The sequence below is a fragment of the Antechinus flavipes genome, chromosome 1, assembly GCF_016432865.1.
Source record: "Antechinus flavipes isolate AdamAnt ecotype Samford, QLD, Australia chromosome 1, AdamAnt_v2, whole genome shotgun sequence".
In the NCBI taxonomy this organism is placed as follows: domain Eukaryota; kingdom Metazoa; phylum Chordata; class Mammalia; order Dasyuromorphia; family Dasyuridae; genus Antechinus; species Antechinus flavipes.
This window is the reverse complement of record NC_067398.1, coordinates 706,310,145-706,331,242: the sequence shown is the minus strand read 5'-3', so window position 1 is coordinate 706,331,242 and position 21,098 is coordinate 706,310,145. Positions and strand designations below refer to the sequence as shown.

The 21,098-nt window shown below is 47.9% G+C and overlaps 1 protein-coding gene across 4 annotated transcripts in view; it reads left to right on the top strand.

The window, feature by feature from the left end:
- Positions 1 to 19,738, top strand: part of MSI1 (musashi RNA binding protein 1) — a 32,681-nt gene extending 12,943 nt beyond the window's left edge. Inside the window, exons 7-15 of one of the 4 annotated variants that reach the window (XM_051972935.1) lie at positions 528 to 576; positions 2,300 to 2,382; positions 2,663 to 2,780; positions 6,689 to 6,769; positions 7,456 to 7,512; positions 15,482 to 15,550; positions 15,907 to 16,061; positions 16,457 to 16,522; positions 17,803 to 19,738. In XM_051972935.1, the coding sequence (XP_051828895.1) occupies positions 528 to 576; positions 2,300 to 2,382; positions 2,663 to 2,780; positions 6,689 to 6,769; positions 7,456 to 7,512; positions 15,482 to 15,550; positions 15,907 to 16,061; positions 16,457 to 16,498 (654 nt within the window). In that variant the 3' untranslated portion in view covers positions 16,499 to 16,522; positions 17,803 to 19,738. Of the gene's footprint in view, positions 1 to 527; positions 577 to 2,299; positions 2,383 to 2,662; positions 2,781 to 6,688; positions 6,770 to 7,455; positions 7,513 to 15,481; positions 15,551 to 15,873; positions 16,062 to 16,456; positions 16,523 to 17,802 lie in introns of all 4 variants that reach the window. The other 3 variants (XM_051972934.1, XM_051972936.1, XM_051972937.1) reach the window with 3 other exon arrangements.
- The last annotated feature ends 1,360 nt before the right edge of the window (positions 19,739 to 21,098 follow it).

The window sequence follows — 21,098 nt, the reverse complement described above, 5'->3', positions numbered from 1 at the left end:
TGGGAAGGCGGGTGCTATTGATGAAAGCTCAGGGCTAGTGTGCACTCTTCCCCTCCCCCTTCTTTGCCTCCCTCCCTCCCTCCCCCACCTCATCCAGTGGGAGGCAGAAGCCTCATCCCTGCACTGGAGTTGCCCTAATTACTGCCTCTAGCAAAGAGGAAACCTCAATTAGAGGAAAGTATCCTGCTAACAGAGTCTAGCTGGAGTGGGCTGCCAGTCTTAAGCTACAAAGGATGAGGCCCTCTCTTCTCCACCCCCCTTCTCCTCCCTGCTCCCAGGGGCCCCTCTCGAGCTTTCTCTTTCAATGCCCCTGAGTCCCTGTGCAGTGGGCTGAATGGGTCCCCAGTGGTGAAGGAGAGAAGTGAGTGTGTGAGTGTGTATGGGGGGGGTGGGATTCTGCCCTGTAGCCAGCCCCCCAGGCCCAGGTAGCTCATGCTCATCTGAAGTGCTCCAGGATGAAAGGATGGCTGTAGCTGCTCCGGGAAGGGGCCTGGGGGGCTGGACTCAAGGGCTTCTGTGTCTTCCAGGTGGACGATGCCATGCTAATGTTTGACAAAACCACCAATCGACACCGAGGTAAGGCCCTCCCCCTCCCCCACCCACTGCAGGCCTGGGGTCAGGGGGCCCCATGGTCATCGGCAGGGGCCTCCAGGTCACAGCTGCCTTTTCATCTCTGCTCCTGACATCCTGGCCCTCAGGATCTGCATCCTCTCCTCGGAGCCTGCTAGCACAGAGGGCTTTTGTCCGTCCGGTTTCCTGTGCTAGAAACTTTCGAGCTTGGCGATACCTGAGAGGAGCGGGCCCGGCTCCTGCTCCCCAAAGTGGCTCCAGCCCATGGAGCAATGTGGGCCTTACCTTGTGCCTGGTAACCCAAGATGAGAGTCGGGACAGACTGACTCCAGAGCCTGGGGAGCAGCTCTCTCCTCCCCTGCCAGTCTGCTCACTCTCACGCCTCTGAGCACCCCTGTAGCAGCTGGGGCTTTTCACCCAGGGACCCTGCCTGGACTCCTTTGACAAGGTCCATCCGGAAAAGTGCCCAAGCTCGGGCTGTATCCAGCCAGACCCTTGGGAGGAGGGAATATTGGGGAGTAAACAGAGCAGCATGGGGCCTTTCCGTACTCGATCCAAAATAGAAATGGACTACTTTGAGAAGTAAGGATCCAACTTCATTTCCCCCCCTTTCTTGCTATAGTTGGGACTTTCCCCACTTTTTTTGATATTTATCAAATCATAAGTGGGCATTCTTGCTTTAACCATGATTTTAGTGGGAAATCTACAAATGTTTCTCCATTACAAATTGAGTTTAAAAAGATGCTCTTGTTCCTCTTAAATGTCATCTTATCTTTTAAATAAGATAAATGTATGCTATATTTCTTTGATTTTTATTGATTAACATAATGATCTTATTTGTGTGGTTATCATCAATATGGTTGGTTATATTTATAGTTGTTTTTTGTTCTATTATCCTAGAATTCCTAGTCTAAATAGAATCATCATATTTTAAAAATGTAATCAAGTTGTAATTATTTTTATTGCATCAATATAAAAAAGGGAGAATTAAGGAGCTCTCCCTCTCTAGAGCTCTTCAGTCAGTCCACAAACATGTATTAATTGATTAATATGTGCTAGACACTGTGCTAAGTACTGGGAATATAAAGAAAGGCAGAAACAGTCCCTGCCCTCGAGAAGCTTAAATTTCAATGGGGAGGCAACGTTGCAGAGGCAATTTTAGAAGGAAGACACTAACTTTTGTTATTTGGAAAAAGCTTTTTGAAGAAGGTAGAGATGTTCATCCGAGGCTGGATGATCACTCATAGGAGACATTCATGAGGGAAAAGCCTCCAGTCCTTGTTAGGCTTAGAGGGCTTCTGATAATCAGGAGAGTGAAAACCACAGAATGAGAGGTGTGATTTTTTTTTTAAACTTCTCCAGCTTTGTCACTTCCCAGCCCAAAACACGACTCTGTGATTGGTCAACACTTCCCACTATGTATTGTCGTCCCCACATTTCCCCCTAGAGCTCCTACTGGAGAACCAATGGATCCCCAAAACTGCATTAGAAAGGACTGCCTTGCCTTTTCTGTCTCTGTGCTAGGCCTTAACCCAGACCGCGGCCCGGATTGTTTAAGAAATGCTTTCTCCTTTGCTCATTCATTTATTCATTCTTTTTCCCCATTGAGACTTTAGTCTGTCGGGTCGTTCCTCTGCTAGCTCGGGCTGCCCTGGCTCCGCACCCACCTCCCCTGGCTCTGCCCTCGGTCTCGGCCCTGGTGCCTGAGAGCGTCTCCTTCCCCCCGCAGGCTTTGGCTTTGTCACGTTTGAGAGCGAGGACATTGTGGAGAAAGTGTGCGAGATTCACTTCCACGAGATCAACAACAAGATGGCAAGTTGGTTTGGGGCCCGAGGGCCCTCCGGGGGGGCGGCGGCGGAGCTGCTCCGGAAGTTCTCACCGGGAGCCAGGACCAGAGCAGGGCCCCGCGCCACGGCTGCGCCCCGATAGTCTCGGCGCCGGGTCTTGCCCTTTCCCTCAAGGAGCAGAGCTGGGGCCGCGGTGTGGGTGAGGGGAGGGAGGATTTCGGGAGCCCAAGGCCGGGGGGGGAGGGGAGGCCCCAGAGACGGGCGCTCCCAGAACCGGGAGCAGTGACCCTGGTTTCCCGTTCCAGGTAGAGTGTAAGAAAGCCCAGCCAAAGGAGGTGATGTCGCCCACGGGCTCCGCCAGGGGGAGGTCCCGAGTCATGCCCTACGGGATGGACGCCTTCATGCTGGGCATCGGCATGCTGGGTAAGTGCGGGCGCGCCGAGGGTTCTGGGCACGAAGAGCTTCGGAGGGTCCCACGAGGGGAGGGCGGGAGCCCGGGGCACCTCCCGCGGTCGGCTCCGCGTCCGCTCGGCGGAGGGAGGGCGCGGAGACCCGGGGAAGCCCACCCTGGCGGCGGCGGGGCTCGAGCCCAAGTGGGACCGGCAGTTCGGGGCGCTTTCCTCTCCGCCCCACTTCCTGTCCCTGGGAGCCGCCGGGATGGGACCTGGAGCTCCATGGCTGCTGGGCTGGCCTTCCCCTTCCTATCATGCACCGGGGGAGCAGCTACTGGCGGGCGGCAGCCACACGGGCTTCTGGAGGGCAGCGCCGGTGCTGCCCTCTGCCGGCCATCCCGAGAACGCCACCCAATCCACCTGTTCGTTGGGAACGCTCCCGGGTGGGTGGGGTCGGGGCTGGCCCGGCTGGGGGCTTTCCGGCTCGTGGCCTTCCCGTCCTGGGGGAGGAATTGATTCAAGAGCCCGGGATTCCCGGGCTTGGTTTCGGCTTTGTCCTGTCGAGAGGCCGGAGAAGCAATCGATCGGTCAGTCAGCAAGCGCCTACTGTGTGCTAGGGTCTGGGGATGCAAAGATAGGCAGCGCGTCCTAACTAAGGAGCCAGGCGCTGTGCTCGACTCTGAGGAGACCCAAACCCGGTCCCAGCATGTACTTGTGAAGCTAGAGGCCGAGGAAACAAAACCAATCTACTAGTATTTGTTAAGCACCTACTGTGTTTAAGGGACTGTGGGCTAGAGCTGAAGACAAAACCAATTCACTAGCATTTATTAAGCACCTACTATGTGCAAGGAACTGGGCTAGGGCTGAGGATACAAAACTAATCTAGTTTTTGTTAAGCACCTAGTGTTTAAGGGATTGTGGGCTAGAGTTGAAGACACAAAACCAATCCACTAGCATTTATTATGTGCATATATACGTGTGTGTGCAAGGAACTGGGCTAGAATCAAAGATATAGAAATAATCTACTAGTATTTGTTGAGAAACTGCTATGTTTAAGGGACTGGGCTAGAGCTAAAGACACAAAACCAATCCACTAGTATTTATTAAGTACCTACAATATACAAGGGACTGGGCTAGGGTCAAAGATCCAAACACTCAAATCTATTAACATTTATTGAACATCTACTAAGTGCAAGGAACTGGGCTAGGGCTGAGGATACAAAAACTAACCCATTAGCATTTATTAAGTACCTAATGTGTTCAAGGGACTTGGCTAGAGTCAAAGATGCCCAAACCCCAATCTACTAACATTTATTAAGCACCTACTATGTGCAAGAACTAGTAGGCTCCAGGAAATAAGTACCTTCCTTCCTAGTCACAAAGCAGCTTTGTTCTAGTAGAGTGCACTCTAATGGGAAGAAAAGGATGGACTGAGTTAGGAGAAATTTGGATATAAATTTGGATCCTGACTCTTGTACTCCCTGCTTATGGACTTCTGGTTTTCTCATCTATAAAATGAAGCTAATAATACTCATGTCAACTACCTCACAGAGTTATTTTTAGACCAAAAAAAGAACATTCTCTAAACCTTAATGTGTCAGAAAAATATAAATGCTTATTATCCTGGAGATGTTATTGGACCTGAGTCACGGAATCATGAAATCATAAATTAAAGGCTTCTGACGGATGAGGTTCTTGAGGCTCAGAAGGCCCTAGAATCATATGGTATTCTCAAGCCCTGTAGACGAACCCTCTCATTTTACAGATAAGGAAACTGAGTGAGGCTCAGGGAGAGACCTCATGCCTTAGCCAGAAAACTAGGAGGGAAGAAGAGCTGGCTAATTGTCTGGAAGAAAGAACTTCAAGACTAGAGGCTCAGACCACCTCACCCCAGTATCTGCAGAAAAAGGGAGTAGAGGCAGCCATGGTCTCCTAATCCCCGACATTTCCATTACATTGGGGTTGACCTTTGAAATCATCCTCTGAATATTAAACATAAAAGGATAGTGAAAGAGTGACTTCTTTGGGGATCAGTTCTCTGCTGAATATTTTTAAAAAGCTGATTAGAATCCCAGCACCTCCCACCACCAGTATGACCTTTCCTGTGCCTCAGTTTCCTCATCTGTAAAATCAGTAGTTTGGACTAAATGGCCACAGGAGCCTTTCTAGCTCCAAATCTATGGTGCTATGATCCCAAGTCATTTAATATCCCTAGGTCTCAGTTCTTCATCTGTAAAATCAGGAGATTGGAGTGAATGGCTTCTAAGGTCCTTTTGAGCACCACACATGTGATTTTATATATTCTTCTCCACTGTCTTCTGGAAGAAGAAAAAGCAAATGGGAAAATAGATGGGAAACATTTTGCAAGCCTCAGAATTCTGTATAAATGTTCAGTCATTTCAGTCATGTCTGACTTGTGGTGACCCCATTTGGACACTGGAGTATTTTTCATTTCCTTCTCCAACTCATTTTGCAGATGAAAAAACTGAGGCAAACAGGGTAAAATGACTTGCATGGGGTCACACAGCTAGGAAGTGTCTGAAGCCAGATATAAATTCAGGAAGATGGGCTTTCTGGAGTCCAGGCCCAGAGTTCTATGCATTGTGTCATTTAGTGTCTTCTATAGAAATGTCAGTTATTGTCCATTATTGTCTTTACTAATTAACCATCTTTTTTCTTTTTTTTTTTGAGGGGTGATTGGGGTTAAGTGACTTGCCCAGAGTCACACAGCTAGTAGTAAGTGTTAAGTGTCTGAGACCAGATTTGAACTCAGGTCCTCCTGACTCCAAGGCTGGTGCGCTATCCATTGTATCATCCAGCTGCCCCTTATGAATTAACCATTAAAAATTCTAAAACTTTTTAATAAAGATCATGAAAGGAATGGGTAAGAATTGTGCAACACATTCCTGAAGCGCTGGACTTGGAGTCAGGAAAACCTGGGTTCGAAGCCCATCTCAGACATTTACTGGCCGGGTGACCCTGGGCTAGTCACTCACCCTCTGTGTAAAAGGGAGTTAAATAATATCCTCCCCTTCCAGTACCAAATGAGAAAAATGATCCCCAAAGTCATAGACATGACCTGGTGGCTAGAATCATACACCAGAAAGCCACTGTCTTTAATAAGATAGGTTTTAGCAAACCACCGCCCCCAAATGCGACTTTTATCCAGACAGAATTTTTCCTTTGACCACATAAGCCATAGAAAGCATTGGTCTAGGACAACTTTGTGGTGGTGGATGGGCCACTAGGTGGCGCCAAGAAGGCTCATCTTCTTGCTTTCAAATCTAGGTGATTCTGGGCAAACCTTCCTTTGACTGGGAGGCGGGGGGGGGGGGGGGTTTGGGGGGGGGGGGTTAGAATTCCAGCTCTGGGAGCTGAGAAGCACCCCGCCCCCCATCTGGGCTGCCGCGGTCAGATCCCATTTGGAGGCTTGTGTTCAGGTCTCAATATTCTCATTTTTAAAAAGATGCCATTAAGCTAGAGTGTCCAGAGAAGTTCATTCCCATGAGGCTGTGCTGGAGGAGCCCAGGAGGTTTAGTCTGGGAAAGGCAATTTTTGGAGGTGGAGGCAACGTCCAAGCTGTCAATAAGTGTCCTAGGATGGTTTAGGCTGGTCCAATTTGCCCCAGGAGGCAGACACATAATGGACAGACACGGTAAGGAAGCCGCTGGGGTTTGGTAAAAGGAAAACTTCCTTATGGTTAGAGGTAGCCCTAAATAGAATGGGGATGTGGTCTCTCCTTCAAGGTCTTAGGAAGGTGGCGAGTCCCCTTCCTTCGGGAGCCGACTACCGGAGGATGTAATTGGATGCTGGCTAAGCGGGTCGCTTGGACTATGAGATCTCATCGTAGTCAGAGATTCTGTGACGCCGCTTCTGGGCCCAGCAATGAGCAGATCCTGCTGAGCTATAAAGGACTGATGCAGTCTGATTCCCCTGTAGGTTATCCCGGTTTCCAAGCTGCCACCTATGCCAGCCGGAGTTACACGGGCATCGCACCAGGCTACACCTACCAGTTCCCTGGTAAGTCCCCCTTGCACGCCCCCGACCAGCATGCCCGGCTTCCTTGCTCAGGTTAACTCCCCTTCCATCCCCCAGGGTGGGCGGCTAGGATGGATTATAAGGGCTGCATGGTTTGGGCACCTACTTGTTGGGGACTTGAAAGCGATATATCCGAGGAGGGACGCCCCTCTCTTCCCTCTGGGGAAGAAGATCCTTGGGTTGGGATGCTAGGGGTGGTGCATGATGCCCCTGCCTCCCGGTCTTACGCCTTCAGGGTTGTCACCTCCCCCAAAACAGGACACTGGACTTAGAACTGGAATTTATTCCTAAGAACAAATTTGTCCCCCGAACCTCACCATTTGTCTCCTCTGGCTCCCTTCCTCCAAAACAGAAGGGACAGTTCCCGAGCTCTTGGCTGTACATACATTCAGTTGATTCTTCCCTCACTGAAAGCCAGTGAGATCCTCAGTTTAGGGCACTGAAATCCATCCTGTGTCCTGGGGGGCAGGTAACAACTCTGTGCTCCATCTCTGGTTCTCTCGGTCTCTCTCCTCCTTTGCCTGGGGGACGGTCCTCCCCTATTTAGACTTGCGGACACTGTGCATGGACTGGTCTTGCTGTTGTGAATGTCCTTGTGTGTGTCTCGGCGGGACCCTGCCCCAAGGGGCGCTCCACCTTTTTAAGCTGTTTTGTACATTTCCTTTTAGAATTCCGTGTAGAGCGGACCCCTCTCCCGAGCGCCCCCGTCCTCCCTGAGCTCACAGGTCAGTCCCTTGGATTTCCTACACCTCACAGGCTGGATGGGGAGAGAGAAAGGAGCCCAGGGACCATTCCAGGGGCAGTGAGACTGGACACTTTATCCCTGCCCTTACTTACCTGATCCGCTCCCAAAGCCAGAATAACAGACATTACCCAGGAGCAAAGATTGGGACTGCCTGTGGGAGTGAGCCAGCTTTTCTCCCAGGAAGGAGTTTAGACTTTGTATATGCAGACCTTAACACTGTAGGGATAGGATCGATCTCCATTAGAGAAGGAAGATAATGGGAGTTTTCCAATTTTAAATCCCATTACTTTACCTAGAGCACTATAGGCAGAAAACCTTGGGACTTTATCCCTAGTCTACCCATCTGGGAGGTAGGGAGAGCCAGGAAAGTTTGTGGCTGTGTCCAGGACTAGATAGAATTCAAGTGACTTCCCTGATCAATCTGTGTCCCTTTCCACCCTCATATCCCACCAAACTCTAGTCCCCGGCCCCGTGTGAAGCTTGTGCGTGCGGCTGCTGCTTTGAGATGAGATCTTTCTTCCACAGCTCGACTCCTCCAGGCTTTGGGGAGGTCAGGGTGCCTTCCAGCAAGTAGCATCTTTTAAAAAATGGATGGTGAGGGGGAGGGAGAAGTTTGAGAGTGAATGAGGAGTCACAGGGGAGCAGGGAAATGGAATCTTCCTTTTTCAGAATCAGAACACAGCACTGTTGCCCTAGGATGGACAGTGGAGCACCCTAAGGGGGGTTTGAGTGTTGCCTGGTTGTGGTCTTTGGTGGTATTCCCTGCTTTTCAATGAACAGGAAGGTTTAATGGTAGTTGACTGGAAGAAGACATTGTAATTTCAAGGGACTATCTCCTCAGCTAATAGTTTTTCAGAAAAAGTTCTACAAAGAAATTATAGTTGCCTTTACCCATTTCCCCTCTATCAACTCAAAAAAAAAAACACAAAAAAACCATCCTTGAGAAGATATAACTGTTGACCTGTATTGTCTCCCTTCTCGTCTTTAGAAAACTTTTATGGTCTATGCTCACATGTAGTAGGCATCCTTGATGAAAACAGGAGGCTGTAGGAACAGATAGATTTTCACAGATGATTTTCTTCCAAAGACAACATCTTAAAAGTGTGATTGCTCGAATGTGATTCATCAAAAGGCGTAAAAAGCAAGGGTCCTCAGTGTCATTTGTTTTTGTGATGGGATTTCATGGTGACATTGATCTAACTGATCTAGTGATACAAATGAGCAACTGCCGTACAATTTCTAGTCTTAGAAAGTCAGCACTCTAAGGGTAATGATTTTCCAAGGGTCACTTAGCCAGTATCTGTCAGGGGTGGGAACTGAACTCAGGTCTTCATGAGACAGATTTAATCCATGTGGCAACATTGCTGCTCACTAAGTCTACTGGGATTTATTGGGTTTTTATTATTTTATTTTAACATTAAGTCATTTTGTTTTGTTTGGGAGTATTTTAGGGTTTTTGTTTGTTTGTTTTTATTTTTGAGGCAGTTGGAGTTAAGTGACTTCCCCAGAGTCACACAACTAGGACATTTGAACTCAGGTCCTGCTGTCACTAGGACTGGTGTCCTCTGCACAACGGTGCTCCCAGTCACCTCTTGTTTGTTGATTTTTTAAATAAGAATTTAACTCACTTGAATAAAATATAGCCTCCCAAGTGCTCAAAGCTTTCTCCCACAAAAATAAGAAAATCCTGCAAGATTCTAAGACAGGTGTAACAACAAAGTTAGCTTTATTCATTAACCCCCTGGGTATTAACCTCAATCAAGGCATAAACAGGCATACTTAGTGTGTTTACAGTGTCATGGAAGATTTCTTGCACAGAGCTCAGATGAAATAAGACTCTAGGGGCAGCTGGTTGGCACCACAGTGTCCAGAGCACTGATCGTGGCATCAGAAAGTCTCATCTTTCTGAGTTCAAATCCAGCTTCATATACTTAGTAACTGTGTGACCCTAGGCTAGTCACTTCCCCCGTTTGCCTCAGTTTCCTCATCTGTAAAGTGAAATGAAGAATGAAATGGCAAACCACTCCAGAATCTCTACCAAGAAAGCCCTAAATGAAGTCACAAAAATCAGCATTGAAAAATGACAACCTACCAAATGACTGAGCACTCCTATTTGCAAATGGCACAATGCTAATTATAGAGCTACTGAAACCTACAGATGGATGAATTCATGGCAGCACAAAAGAGATGGATCTAACCATCCACGTAGGAAAAACAAAGCAGAAGAAAAATATCAACTTTTTTGTCCAAGTGTGCAATTGAATAAGCAGTCCCTTAAATCTTAGTCCGTCAGGGGCGTCTAGGTGGTGTAATGGTTGGAGCACAAACTCTGAAATCAGGAGGACCTGAGTTCAAATCTGACCTCAAAAACTTAACACCACTTAGCTGTGTGACCCTGAGCAAGTCACTTAATGCCAGTTGTCTCAGTGGAAGAAAAATCTTAGTCCACCATCCTAAACAATAAGGATGGGCGTTTCAAGAAGGGACAATGAGTTGAGAGCCCAGATATGGTTAGGAGGAAGGTTAGGGTAACACTTTGGGGAAACTGCATGGGATGTTCAATGATCCTCAGCTTCTCCCTACAAAAGCGCCTCTCTTTAACATGCATCTTCTGATGCTAAAATACTGCCTAGTTCTAAAGCTGATCCCTGAGACAAAATTACAGGTCATCCCGAGTGCTTTGGGAAAGCACATGGTGGGGATAATCAGGCAGCAGGGAGTTAGCCATGAAGACTAAGGTACTGTCTTGGAAGACTTGTGCTACGGAAAATCAGAGTTGGTCGGGGAGGTGTCTGATTCCGTTCAACAGACATCTATTAAATGTCCATTATGTACAAGACCTTAGGGCAGATGCTGCTGTTACAAAGACATACTTCTCAGAAGAAGACAAGAGATGGACCATCCAATTAGCCTTCCAATATCTCCAAGCTAGTGAGGGAAAACCAATACAGACCAATGTCGGATGGAGAATTTATGGAAAGACCAGAAACTCTCCGGCAAGATGAGAAGGCATGAAGAACATGACTTGCATTGCATGGGAATGAATGAACATCTGTACCAACCCAAGAACAGACCCGGTTTGGTGCCCTTGTGGGGACTAGACTTCATCTGTGTGCATCTCCAGAGCCTGAATGAACCAGAGTTGGATCTGAAAAACCTTACAGAAGAGCATGGCCGAAGTCAGAGGCTGTTGACCCAAGTATTGGGCTGTATTGTGTAGCACTCAGTCAGTGAGTCAACAAGCATCGGTTAGGTGCTTACTATGTGTGGAGCACATAGTAGGTGCCTAATAAATGTTTATTGAAAGAAGGCTAAATTCTACAAAGAAAGGCAGAAAATAGCCTCACCCCCCAAGGAGCTGGAAGTTCAGTGGGGAAGATAACATGGAAAGAACCACTTACATGCAAGGTTTGTACAGTGTAGATAGAAGGGAAAGGCAAGAGGGGGAGCATCTGGAAAGGCCTGTCGGAGGTGAGATTCAAGCTGAGTCTTGTCAGAAGCCAGGGAAATGAAGAGGCTGAAAGAATTCCAGGCACGGTTGATAATCAGTGAGTGCAAAGGAAATGGAAGATGAGAGCGTTCTAGTCAAGGAACTGAAAGTGGGTCAGAGGAGCTGGGTGGTGGAGTCGGTAAAAGGAACATAAAATATAAAATCTGGCAAGGTAGGAAGGGACTGAGTTATACAAAGCTTTACATGTGAAATAGAGGAGTTATATTTCAGCTGAAGATAATAGGGAGCCAATTGTGGTCCTTGAGGAAGGGTGTACACTATGCTTGAAAAGTCACTTTGGCAGCTGAGTGAAGAACCGATTGAAATGGGGAGAGAATGGAGGTGAGGAGACCAAATAGAAGACTAGGGACTAGTCCAGGTGCAAGATGATTAGGGCTTAAACCAAGGTGGTGTCTGCATGAGTAGAACAATGAAAAATATAAGAGAGACGTTATGAAAATAGAAATGATAAGACATGATAGTATATTAAATATATAGTGGGCAAGTGGTATGGAGGAATGGATTGATGAGTTGGGTTGGTCTGAGTTCAAATCCTGCTTGGGATACTTACTAGATGTGGTCTGAGAAGTACAGAAAGGTTCAAGTATTTCTCTGTTGGGTAGGGGTCAGACGAGGAGGATAACGCTAGTGCTAAGATGGCCTTTAAGAGGAATCTAGCGTTTTTTCTAGTATATTTTTCCCTCCACTGCAATTAAAGTCAGAATTAATAAGTTTTTTGATACATAAAGAAATGAAAATGTTATCTTTGCAAATAAAGCCTCAGTTTCCTCACCTGTAAAATGGGAATAAAAGCAGGATTGTTGTGAGAAGCATATGGGATAATGCTTTAAAGTATTCTGCATAGTATATGCAAATATATGTATATTATATTTTAAAGTACTTTGCATATTACATGCGAATATATGTGGACCTATGTAAATTCTAACATTATATAGTAATAATATATATGGAGTGAATGAGACTGACAAAATTGAAGTTGTGGGCCTGGGTTGTGTAGAGGAAGAGGTTGCTTTCAACAGCAAGGGAGAAGTTCAGAAGAGAGGGTTTTAGGGGAAAGATAACAAACTTAATTTTGGATGTTCTGAGTTGGAGAAGCCTCTGGCTTCTGGGGCATCCTGCTTGAGATGTTCAGAAAGCAGTTGGTGAAGCGTAATTAGCTCAGGAAACAAGAAAGGAACAATATAAATCTCCGGGAATCGTCACCATTGAGCTCATGATTGAGTTCATAGAAGCTGCTCAGATCACCAAGGGAAAGAATATTAAGAAGAGAAGAGGTTCCTCCAGGTCATGGAGGAAGAACCAGTAAAGGAGACTAAGAAGGGGCCACAGTTCGACTGATGGGAAGAGAAACACAAGAAAGCAGAATTACCAAAACCTAGAGAGAAGAGAGGATTCTGGGAAAGAAGGTGATCAACTCTGTCTAAGGCTGCACACGTCAAGAAGGAGGGGATGGAGAAAAGGTCTTTCACTTTAGCAAGAAAGAGCCCCTTGGATCTCGATTGAGTAACTCGGGAGGACAGGTGCAGTAGGACAATGCGACCACTAGCCAAACCACAAAAGTTTAGAAGAGAATGGGAGGTGGTACCGGGGACAGCACCAGCCGGGTAGGAGAATCCGAGTTCAGATCTGGCTTCAGCTACTCACTAGTTGTGTGACCCTGGGCAAGTCACTTAACCCTGATTGCCTTCAAAAAAGAACTAGAGGAGAAGCAGGGGAGACACAGATTTTAGTGTTGGATGACTTTTTCCCAAAAGTTAATCACAGAAGGCAGGAGATACATGACACTAGGTAGCCAGGGTCACTGATGAAGTTGAAGGTTTTCTATGGATGGGGATATGTGGGTAGATTTGTAGGTGACAAGGAAGAAATAAGTATATTAGGGCAGAAACAGGAAGTCCTGGATTTGAATCCCACCTCTGACACTTATAGGGAACTTGAGTGGCCATTGAGGCAGCTTGGATGATGCAAAGGATAGTTTGGGACCTGAACTCAGGAAGACTCCCGAGTTCAAATCTTGCCGCAGACACTAGTTATGTGACTCCGAGAAAGTCACTTGTAACAGCTGCCTGCCTCAGTTTCCTCATCTGTAAAATGGAGTCCATAACAGGTACTTGTAATATCCGCTTCCCAGGGTTGCTGGGAGGCTCCAGTGAGGTACAGAATCTATAGCTGTGCCAGTTATTATTAGAAGTGGGAGCTAGCACAGAGTTGTACCTGAGCTCCACAGAGGATGTGCCCCATTCAACAGATGAGGCCTCTTGAAATTTTGTATTATTAGAAGCGGCAGTAAGCAGGCTTGGCCAGCAGAGGGTGTGCGGGCCTCAGTCCACATTGGACAGCTCCCAGACTCAAGCCGAGGTGTCACTCATAGGCTCCCAGAGCTGGGAGGGAGAAGAAGCTCCAAGAGAACACTATTTAGCGCCCCACCCCCTCATTTTACAGATGGGGAAACTGAGGCCCACTGAACTGGATTCTTTTGGCCCCACATCCCAATGGTACGGTTTCAAATGAGATAACGTTTGTAAAAAGCATTCGGCACAGTGTCTGGGCACAGTAGGTGCTATTTAAAGATGTATTTCCCTTTCCCCGGTACCATGTTATTCCCAGAGGAATTTAAAATCTAAGGTTCAAATCATTCATCCAAATTCTGCACCTACTGTGTGCAAAGTAGAGCACACCTACTGTGTGTAAGTGCTATACCCAGGTGGCCTAGGGAATACAGAAAGGTTTGAGTATTTTTCCATTGGGTGGGGGCAGACGAGGAGGATAATGCTAGCGCTAAGATAGCCATGAAAAGGGATCTAGCGGTTTATCTAGTGTATTTTTCCCTCTACTACAATCAAAGTCAGAATTAATAAGCTTTTTGATACATAAAGAATGATATCTTTGCAAATAAATATTCATCTGTTTTTCCAAAAAAGGAATCTAGCAGGCACGTACACACATACACACACTCTCTTACACTCACACATACAGACATACACTCACACACACACACACACACACACACACTCACACACACACACACTCTCACACTTATACACACTCTCACATTCTCACACACTCACTTTCACACATACACTCTCACACACACATACACTTACAGTTATACACACTCACACACATACACACACTCTCTTACACTCACACATACAGACATACACTCACACACACACACTCTCACACTTATACACACTCTCACATTCACACACACTCACTTTCACACATACACTCTCACACACACACATACACTTACAGTTACACACACATACATACACTCTCTTACACTCACACATACAGACATACACTCACACACACACACACTCTCACACTTATACACACTCTCACATTCACACACACTCACTTTCACACATACACTCTCACACACACATACACATACACTTACAGTTACACACACACACACACACACACTCACTCACTTTATGGATTAGGAAACTGAGTCCCAGAGAAGTGATGACTTGCCCATGTCCCCCCAGGCAGCAGGTGGCAGAGTTTGGGATGGAACGCACACCCTCTCACTCCAAATCCAGTGTCCCCTTCTGTCTCCCCCAAGGACCTGCTAGGGCCCTTACAGTTCTCAGGTAAAGGACACAGGTCTGTCCTCAAGCAGCTTACGGTCCTGTTAAGAGGGTGAGAGAAGCCCAGAGAAAACCATAGGGCAGGACACGATATATACAGCACCATAGGAGTCAAAGAGGAGCAGTGGAAAAGAACAAGCATTTATTAAGCACTTACTATATACCAGGCACTGTGCTAAGTACTTTACAAATGATCTCATTGGATCCTCACAATAGCCCTAGGGGATAGGTGGTATTATTGTCCCCATTTTTCAGTCGAGGTAACTGAGGTCAATGGCGGTTAAGCGGCTTGTCCAAGATCACAGAACCATTAATGGTCTGAGACAGAATTTGAACTCGGCCCTTCCTGACTCGATCCATTGCATCAGTTAGCCGCCACAGATGAAAGTGAGAGAGAGGATTGTGGGCGGGGGTGACCAGGGCAGGCTTCTTGGAGATGGCGAGATTTTAGCCGGTTCCCGTTTGGGTAGGACCAGTCAGAGGTGCAGTGAAGAGACCAGTCTTATTGTCCACCCCCTAGACCTGCCTTCAGCCCCTCTGGATGGGCCGCCTTGGATGCATCCATAACTCGGGTCTCCCCCACTCTGGAAGAAATATGGAGGCTCCTCTCTGGGAACAGGGATGGCCTGGGCCCGTTCCTCCATATGCCCCCTTACAGTAATGACTCTGGCAAGTGTCTCTTTCCCTCCGCCACCTGGTTGTTCCTTCCATTTCTGCTCTTCCCCAGGGGGGCCTGGGCCCTGCCCAAGACCCTGCCAGGACGGGGACCAAGGGGCTATGGAGGGGTGATGTTCTGAGGGAGAAGAACCGGTCTGAGGGACCACTGTCTTTTCTTTCAGCAATCCCGCTCACTGCTTACGGACCAATGGCCGCAGCGGCCGCAGCAGCTGCTGTTGTCCGAGGGACAGGTGAGACCGACTTTGGGTGTGAGGGATGGATGGATGAATGGATGGAGCATTTATTAAGCACTTACTGTATGCAAAGCATTGTGCTAAGTGCTAGGGATAGAAAAAGAAAAAAAGAGAGGTATGGTCCTCTCCTGGGGAAGTGGGGAGGTGTTTTCCTTCCACTCTTGGAAGGGACAGAGGCATTAGCCTCGTTGACTTGCTCTGGGTTGGGTCTGGGGCCCACCTCTCCTCTGGGAGAAGTGGGCAGCGGGAGGGGAGGGGGGTACGGCACGTTGTCTTGGGGAAGGGGCTAGCCTGTCGGGCTCTTTTCTCTGGGTTGCCAGGATCTCACCCCTGGGCGCTGGCTCCCCCTCCAGGTTCGACACCAAGCCGCACGGGGGGCTTCCTGGGCACCACGAGCCCCGGCCCCATGGCCGAGCTCTATGGGGCGGCCAACCAGGATTCGGGGGTCAGCAGTTACATCAGTGCCGCCAGCCCCGCCCCCAGCACCGGCTTCGGCCACAGCCTTGGGGTGAGTGAGCTGACACCGGGGGCTCCGGGGTGTGGGATTCCACTTGGATTGAAGGGAAAGGGGGGGGAACCTCACGGTCACTGGAAATCCAATAACGTTAGCTCTTGCTCTCTGGGGTGGGCAATACCTTTGATCCCCTGTTGCTTGTGTTGATTTGTTTTTGCTTAATTATATATCTTATGAAGGAGGGTTTGGGAGGGTAGTCTTTGGGAAGGGATATAGAATCCCCCCCCCCAAAAAAAAGTAATGAATGAAATGGTTTCCTTCAATTTCCCTTAAAAAAGAAAAAAAAAATGAATCGTATCAATGAAATGCTATCACAAGAGCATGCTGGGATATTCCTAGCTGACTTTCTCAGCCTGTTGAATTGAGGATTGGGGATTCCTCTCTTTCAGGGTCCCTTGATTGCCACAGCTTTCACCAATGGGTACCACTGAGTCAGGGGATCAAGGAGGCAGGAGGTAAGAGACCTGCGAAGGGGCCTGGAGTTTGGGAGGAGGTCTTGGGGCACAGGAATAGAGCTTGAAAAGAAGCAGGAGAAGGCCTGGAATCAGAGGATGTCAGAAGGAGAAGGGACCCAGAGATGTGGAGATGTCAGTTTTACTCCAGGTCATCCCCTTTTCGGGATTCTCCTTCAGCGGGTGCTTGGGGAGGGGCTGAAAGTGGGAAGGAGAATGTAATGGAAAGACTTTTGGATCTTGAACCAGAGGTCCTAGAGCATCCATCTGGAGCTGGAAGTCCATTTTAGAGAAGAGAAAGTTGAGGCAGAAAGTGCTCAGTCATGTGACTAATGAATGCCTGAGGTAGTATTTGAACTCAGGTCTTCCTGGTCCCCAAGTCTCAGCTTTCTATCAACTAAGCTCTGTGTGACCTTGAACAAGTGGCCTCCCCTGTCTGTAAAAAGAGAGGAATGGATTAGAATCTTTCCCCTTCTTTTCAACTCTGAGGGATCATGGTACTATAGGAGATAAAATTCTGCTTTTGCACTCAGGATTCAAATCCTGACTCTGATACTAGCTTGGAGGCACCTCTCAAAGCCTCAGTTTTCCTCATCCGTCAAATGGAGACAAGAAAACCTTGTCCCCCAAGATTGAGGCTCAGATGATATCATCTATGTGAAGTCTTTTGCCAACTGTAAAACACTAGATCGAAGTCAATTATCCTCTGGGGTAAAACCCAAGCAATTTTATTTTTTAGATTTATAGAAGAGAAATGATAGATCGGGTGGAATTGATTTGCCCAAGGTCATACAAACTAGTCATTGGCAGAATAGTCGTGTAACTGTAGGCTGCTTGTGGGGAAAGATTGGAAAGTTTGAGGGAATAAAAATGTGGGAGGGAAAGAGCAAGGTGGGGATAATCTCTGAGCCCTAACTGGCCAGGAAGCCAGAGCAGAGGGCCCCGTTCTATATTATACTTCATGGTGTGAAAATCAAAAACTATTAAGATAAATTGAGGCTAAAGGAGGTATCGTGTTTTTATACTGACTTCTAGGCTTTACACCACATAAATTTCCGTACCCTAGGACAGAGCCTCATGACCGTGCCCTAGTGTGACTCTAGAAAGTCTAGCGCCTGGAATTCAGGGGTTCCCAAAAGCAGGCTAAGGAATTTGCTCTACTTAGGAAGGAGGGGGCTGGACCCCAAGGAAGAGGGGGAAGAAAGGTCTTTGGAGAGACAGAGTTGAGGAGAGGGGGCGTAACCGGTTTTCCTTTCTCTATTCTCTCGTCGGCCATCTCCCAGAGCCCTCATCGGCAGCTGCCTGAGGACAGTGAGCTGCAGGACCAGCCCAGCCAAAGGGGAAAAGGGAAGGAGGCTCGGTCCATCACCCGGTCCCCTCTCGACAAGCTGCGAACTGCCTGCAGGCTGCTGGGCTCCCCGCCTGCCCCGCCCCAGTCCCTCCTCCCCCCTCTGCCTCCCAGCCCACCCCATGGACATCATCTCACTGCCCTTACTAACCTCCCCCGCCCCTCCCCCTGCCTTTCCTTTGGCTTCTATTTATTTTGGAGTAGATGGTAGCCTCCTAGTTTTCTCCCGTTGGGTTTGTGCCCCTTCCCTGCCTCTCTCTTCGCCCCTTCCTGTAGGTCTCCTGAAATGGCTCATGTGCTTGTGTTTAGGTAGGATGATGGCGGGAGATGTGTAGGGGCCCACTGCGGGACCCAGGCCTCCCTCCTGCCTTTGATTTATCGATTTTTTTTTTTAATTCTAATCTCTTTCCTTTTTTCTTTTTCTTTTTCTTTTTTTGATCAGAAAAAAAGAGAGAAAGAAAAAGAGAGAGAGAGAGAGGGAGAAACATTTTAAAATTGTTTCTTGGTTTGTGAATGTGAAACTCCGGGCTGTAGGGTGGGGGCCGGGGCGCCCCCACCCGACGAGAGAACGAGTGTATATTTTGGTCTGTGGCAGCCCAGGCTCTGGCCGAGCAGGGCTGGGCTGTGGGTCCAGCGAAGCCCCGGAGATGTCTGTCTCCTGTATGATATTGTAAATACTTTGAGGAGAAGCCCCCCCTCCCCATTTTTCCCTATATTCCTTGCCAGGGTGGGGAAGGGGCCTCACCTCACCCCACTCAAAGGGCCCCTCTGTGAACCCCCTCCCCATATGGTTACTGTAAGATTTTTGTTAGGGCCTCCACTTGGACTGGGAAAGGGAGGCACCCTCTCTCTCACTCTGAAGCTCAAGGGGAGTCCTGTGGGCTACCCATCCCCACCCCCGCCCCGAGCCCCAACTTCAGATGGAAGGGAGGGGGGCTTCCCACCTTGCCACATTTGAAAGGAATTAACTCTCCAAAGGGCCTTCCCCGCCCCCACCCCCTCAATAGGCCGGACCCTCCTGTTTTCTGCCCCGGGCTCACGGTGGGGAGGTAGGTGTCGGAAGGGGTTTGGGTGGGTGACTCCAGGGGCAAGCAAAGGGCTTCTCAGGGATCCCCCACATTCTTTCACAGCAGCCTCCCGCCTGGACGGGCCGTGCGGCCGCTCTCCCCGAGGTCATGTTCGGAGCCCCTCGGCAGCCCGGCGGGCCTCCCCCGCCCCCGACGCCCCCTCTGACCTGGTGCCCACTCCAGCACCTCCACCAGGGTCAGAGGGCGGGTTTAGGGTCTAGATTTCTGTGAACCAAAGACCTGATCGGGTTGGGAGGATGGAGGCTTGACGGTTGCTCCTTCCCCCGCCCCAACTCCCGCCCCAGGGAGGTCGGACAGGTCCAAGGCTAGGGGCGACCCACATGCCCCGACCCCTCAGCATCCCCCAGCTACCTTTGGAGAGTTAATTATCAGTGTGAGGTGCTTAACCTGTTAGTGCTGAGAACACGAAGCAATAATCTTTGTTACTGAGACGCGCGGCTGTATGTCTTTTTTTTTTTTTTAAATATTTCCTAATAAAAGAGAAGCTACATTTTATTGGTTTTTATTTTTGATTTTCTACACGTCTGAGGGGAGCCCCTGAGTGGTTCTACCTCCCCCCTCCCCATCCTTTCCCTCCCCCGCCCTCTCTGTTCCCCTCTCCTCCTTAGGGCTTGGGGCTGGGGCCGGAACTCTGTTCTGATTCATTCCTGGTTTTTTTAAAAGATGTTAAATGGTGTTTTGAAACCAGTAAATTGACCACTCTGGTATCTGTCCTCTCCACATCTGTAACCCTCTTTCCAAGATTTTTCAGTTTTAAATTCCTAATAAATTATTTGAAAATGGTGCTGGTCTGTGGCTGTGATTCTTCCGTGTGACTTGAGAGCGGGGTTTCTTGGGGACCACCCGCTCTTCCTCATTCGGTCTCCTTAGGGGACTTGTCTTGAGCCCAGAAAGGACCCAAAGGGCTTAGGGTTGAGAAGAGTCCTTTTGAGGAACTTCTTGCCAGAGAAAAGTCTTTATTTAGCTATTTATTCATTTAACAAGCATTTATTAAGCCCCTGCTGTATACCTTTCACTCTATCAAACCACAGGGATGCATAGGATTATAGATTTAAAACAGCTTGGACGGTCCTTAGAGGACATCAAGTCCAACTCTATCATCTTATATAGGAAGAAACTGAGGCAGGCCCAACGAGTTTAAATAACTTAGCTAGAAGCATATTATTAGTGTCTAAAGTGGCGTTTTGGAACTTATCTTCAGATCCGGTGCCCCACTTGTTACCCCACACTGAAAATAAAATGGTCTAAATAAATTTTTGCTGACTTGATTTCAGGGAGCTCACATGTGATAGATGTCAAGATTCAAATTTAAGGTAAACTGAGGCATAAAGCTCTGAACAGATTCAGTTTATTGGCCAGGCTGGCAGTCATCAATAATAGCAGGGGTCTTTTAGCAAGTCAAAAGACCCTGAATGAGGGCTGATGGATTATTTTCTGGACAATAGTAGCAACATCCCAAACCTAGTTTTAAAACTACAAGACAGGATCACAGATGGAGAAAACAATGAGATTGGTTCCAAAGTCAGAAGCATCTTAGTCGTGGGGAACAATATGATGGGCTAGAAATCTAGAATGCAGGGCTAGCAACAACAGCTCCTTCCAGATTATCATTATAACCACCAGTGAAGGCTCAATTTTTAAAAAATTAATTAATTTTTTTATTTAATTAATTTATATATTATAAAACATTATATTAATTAATTGATTTTTTAAAAAATTCGGAATGGTTTCTAGGAGAAATGAACTTTTTTTCAGAGACAAAATTGACTCAGGCAGCCATACAAAACGTCAGCAATTATCCAGAATAAAATCAGTTGTAAAATAGAATTGATGTGATTTTCTTATGGGAGAGATGAGGAATAACTGTCAGCTTTGTTCGGTGGAAGGCATCGGAGTTCCTAGAGGTCTTCTGGATCGATCGGTTAATCGATATGCATTTGTTAAGGGCCTTCGAGGTCAGCTCCTGCTAAGCCTCTGACCATCCTGATCAGAAGAGCTGCTAGGTCCAATTGCACTTGGGATTCTTTCTGGCTTCTGCCCAGCTAGAGGCCGCTGGAAGAGAGGATGTTCTGAGAGTTGCCATGTCAGCAGATAAGAGGGCCATGGGCAGGGCCATGGGCAGTGCCCCGTCTCCTAACCGTGC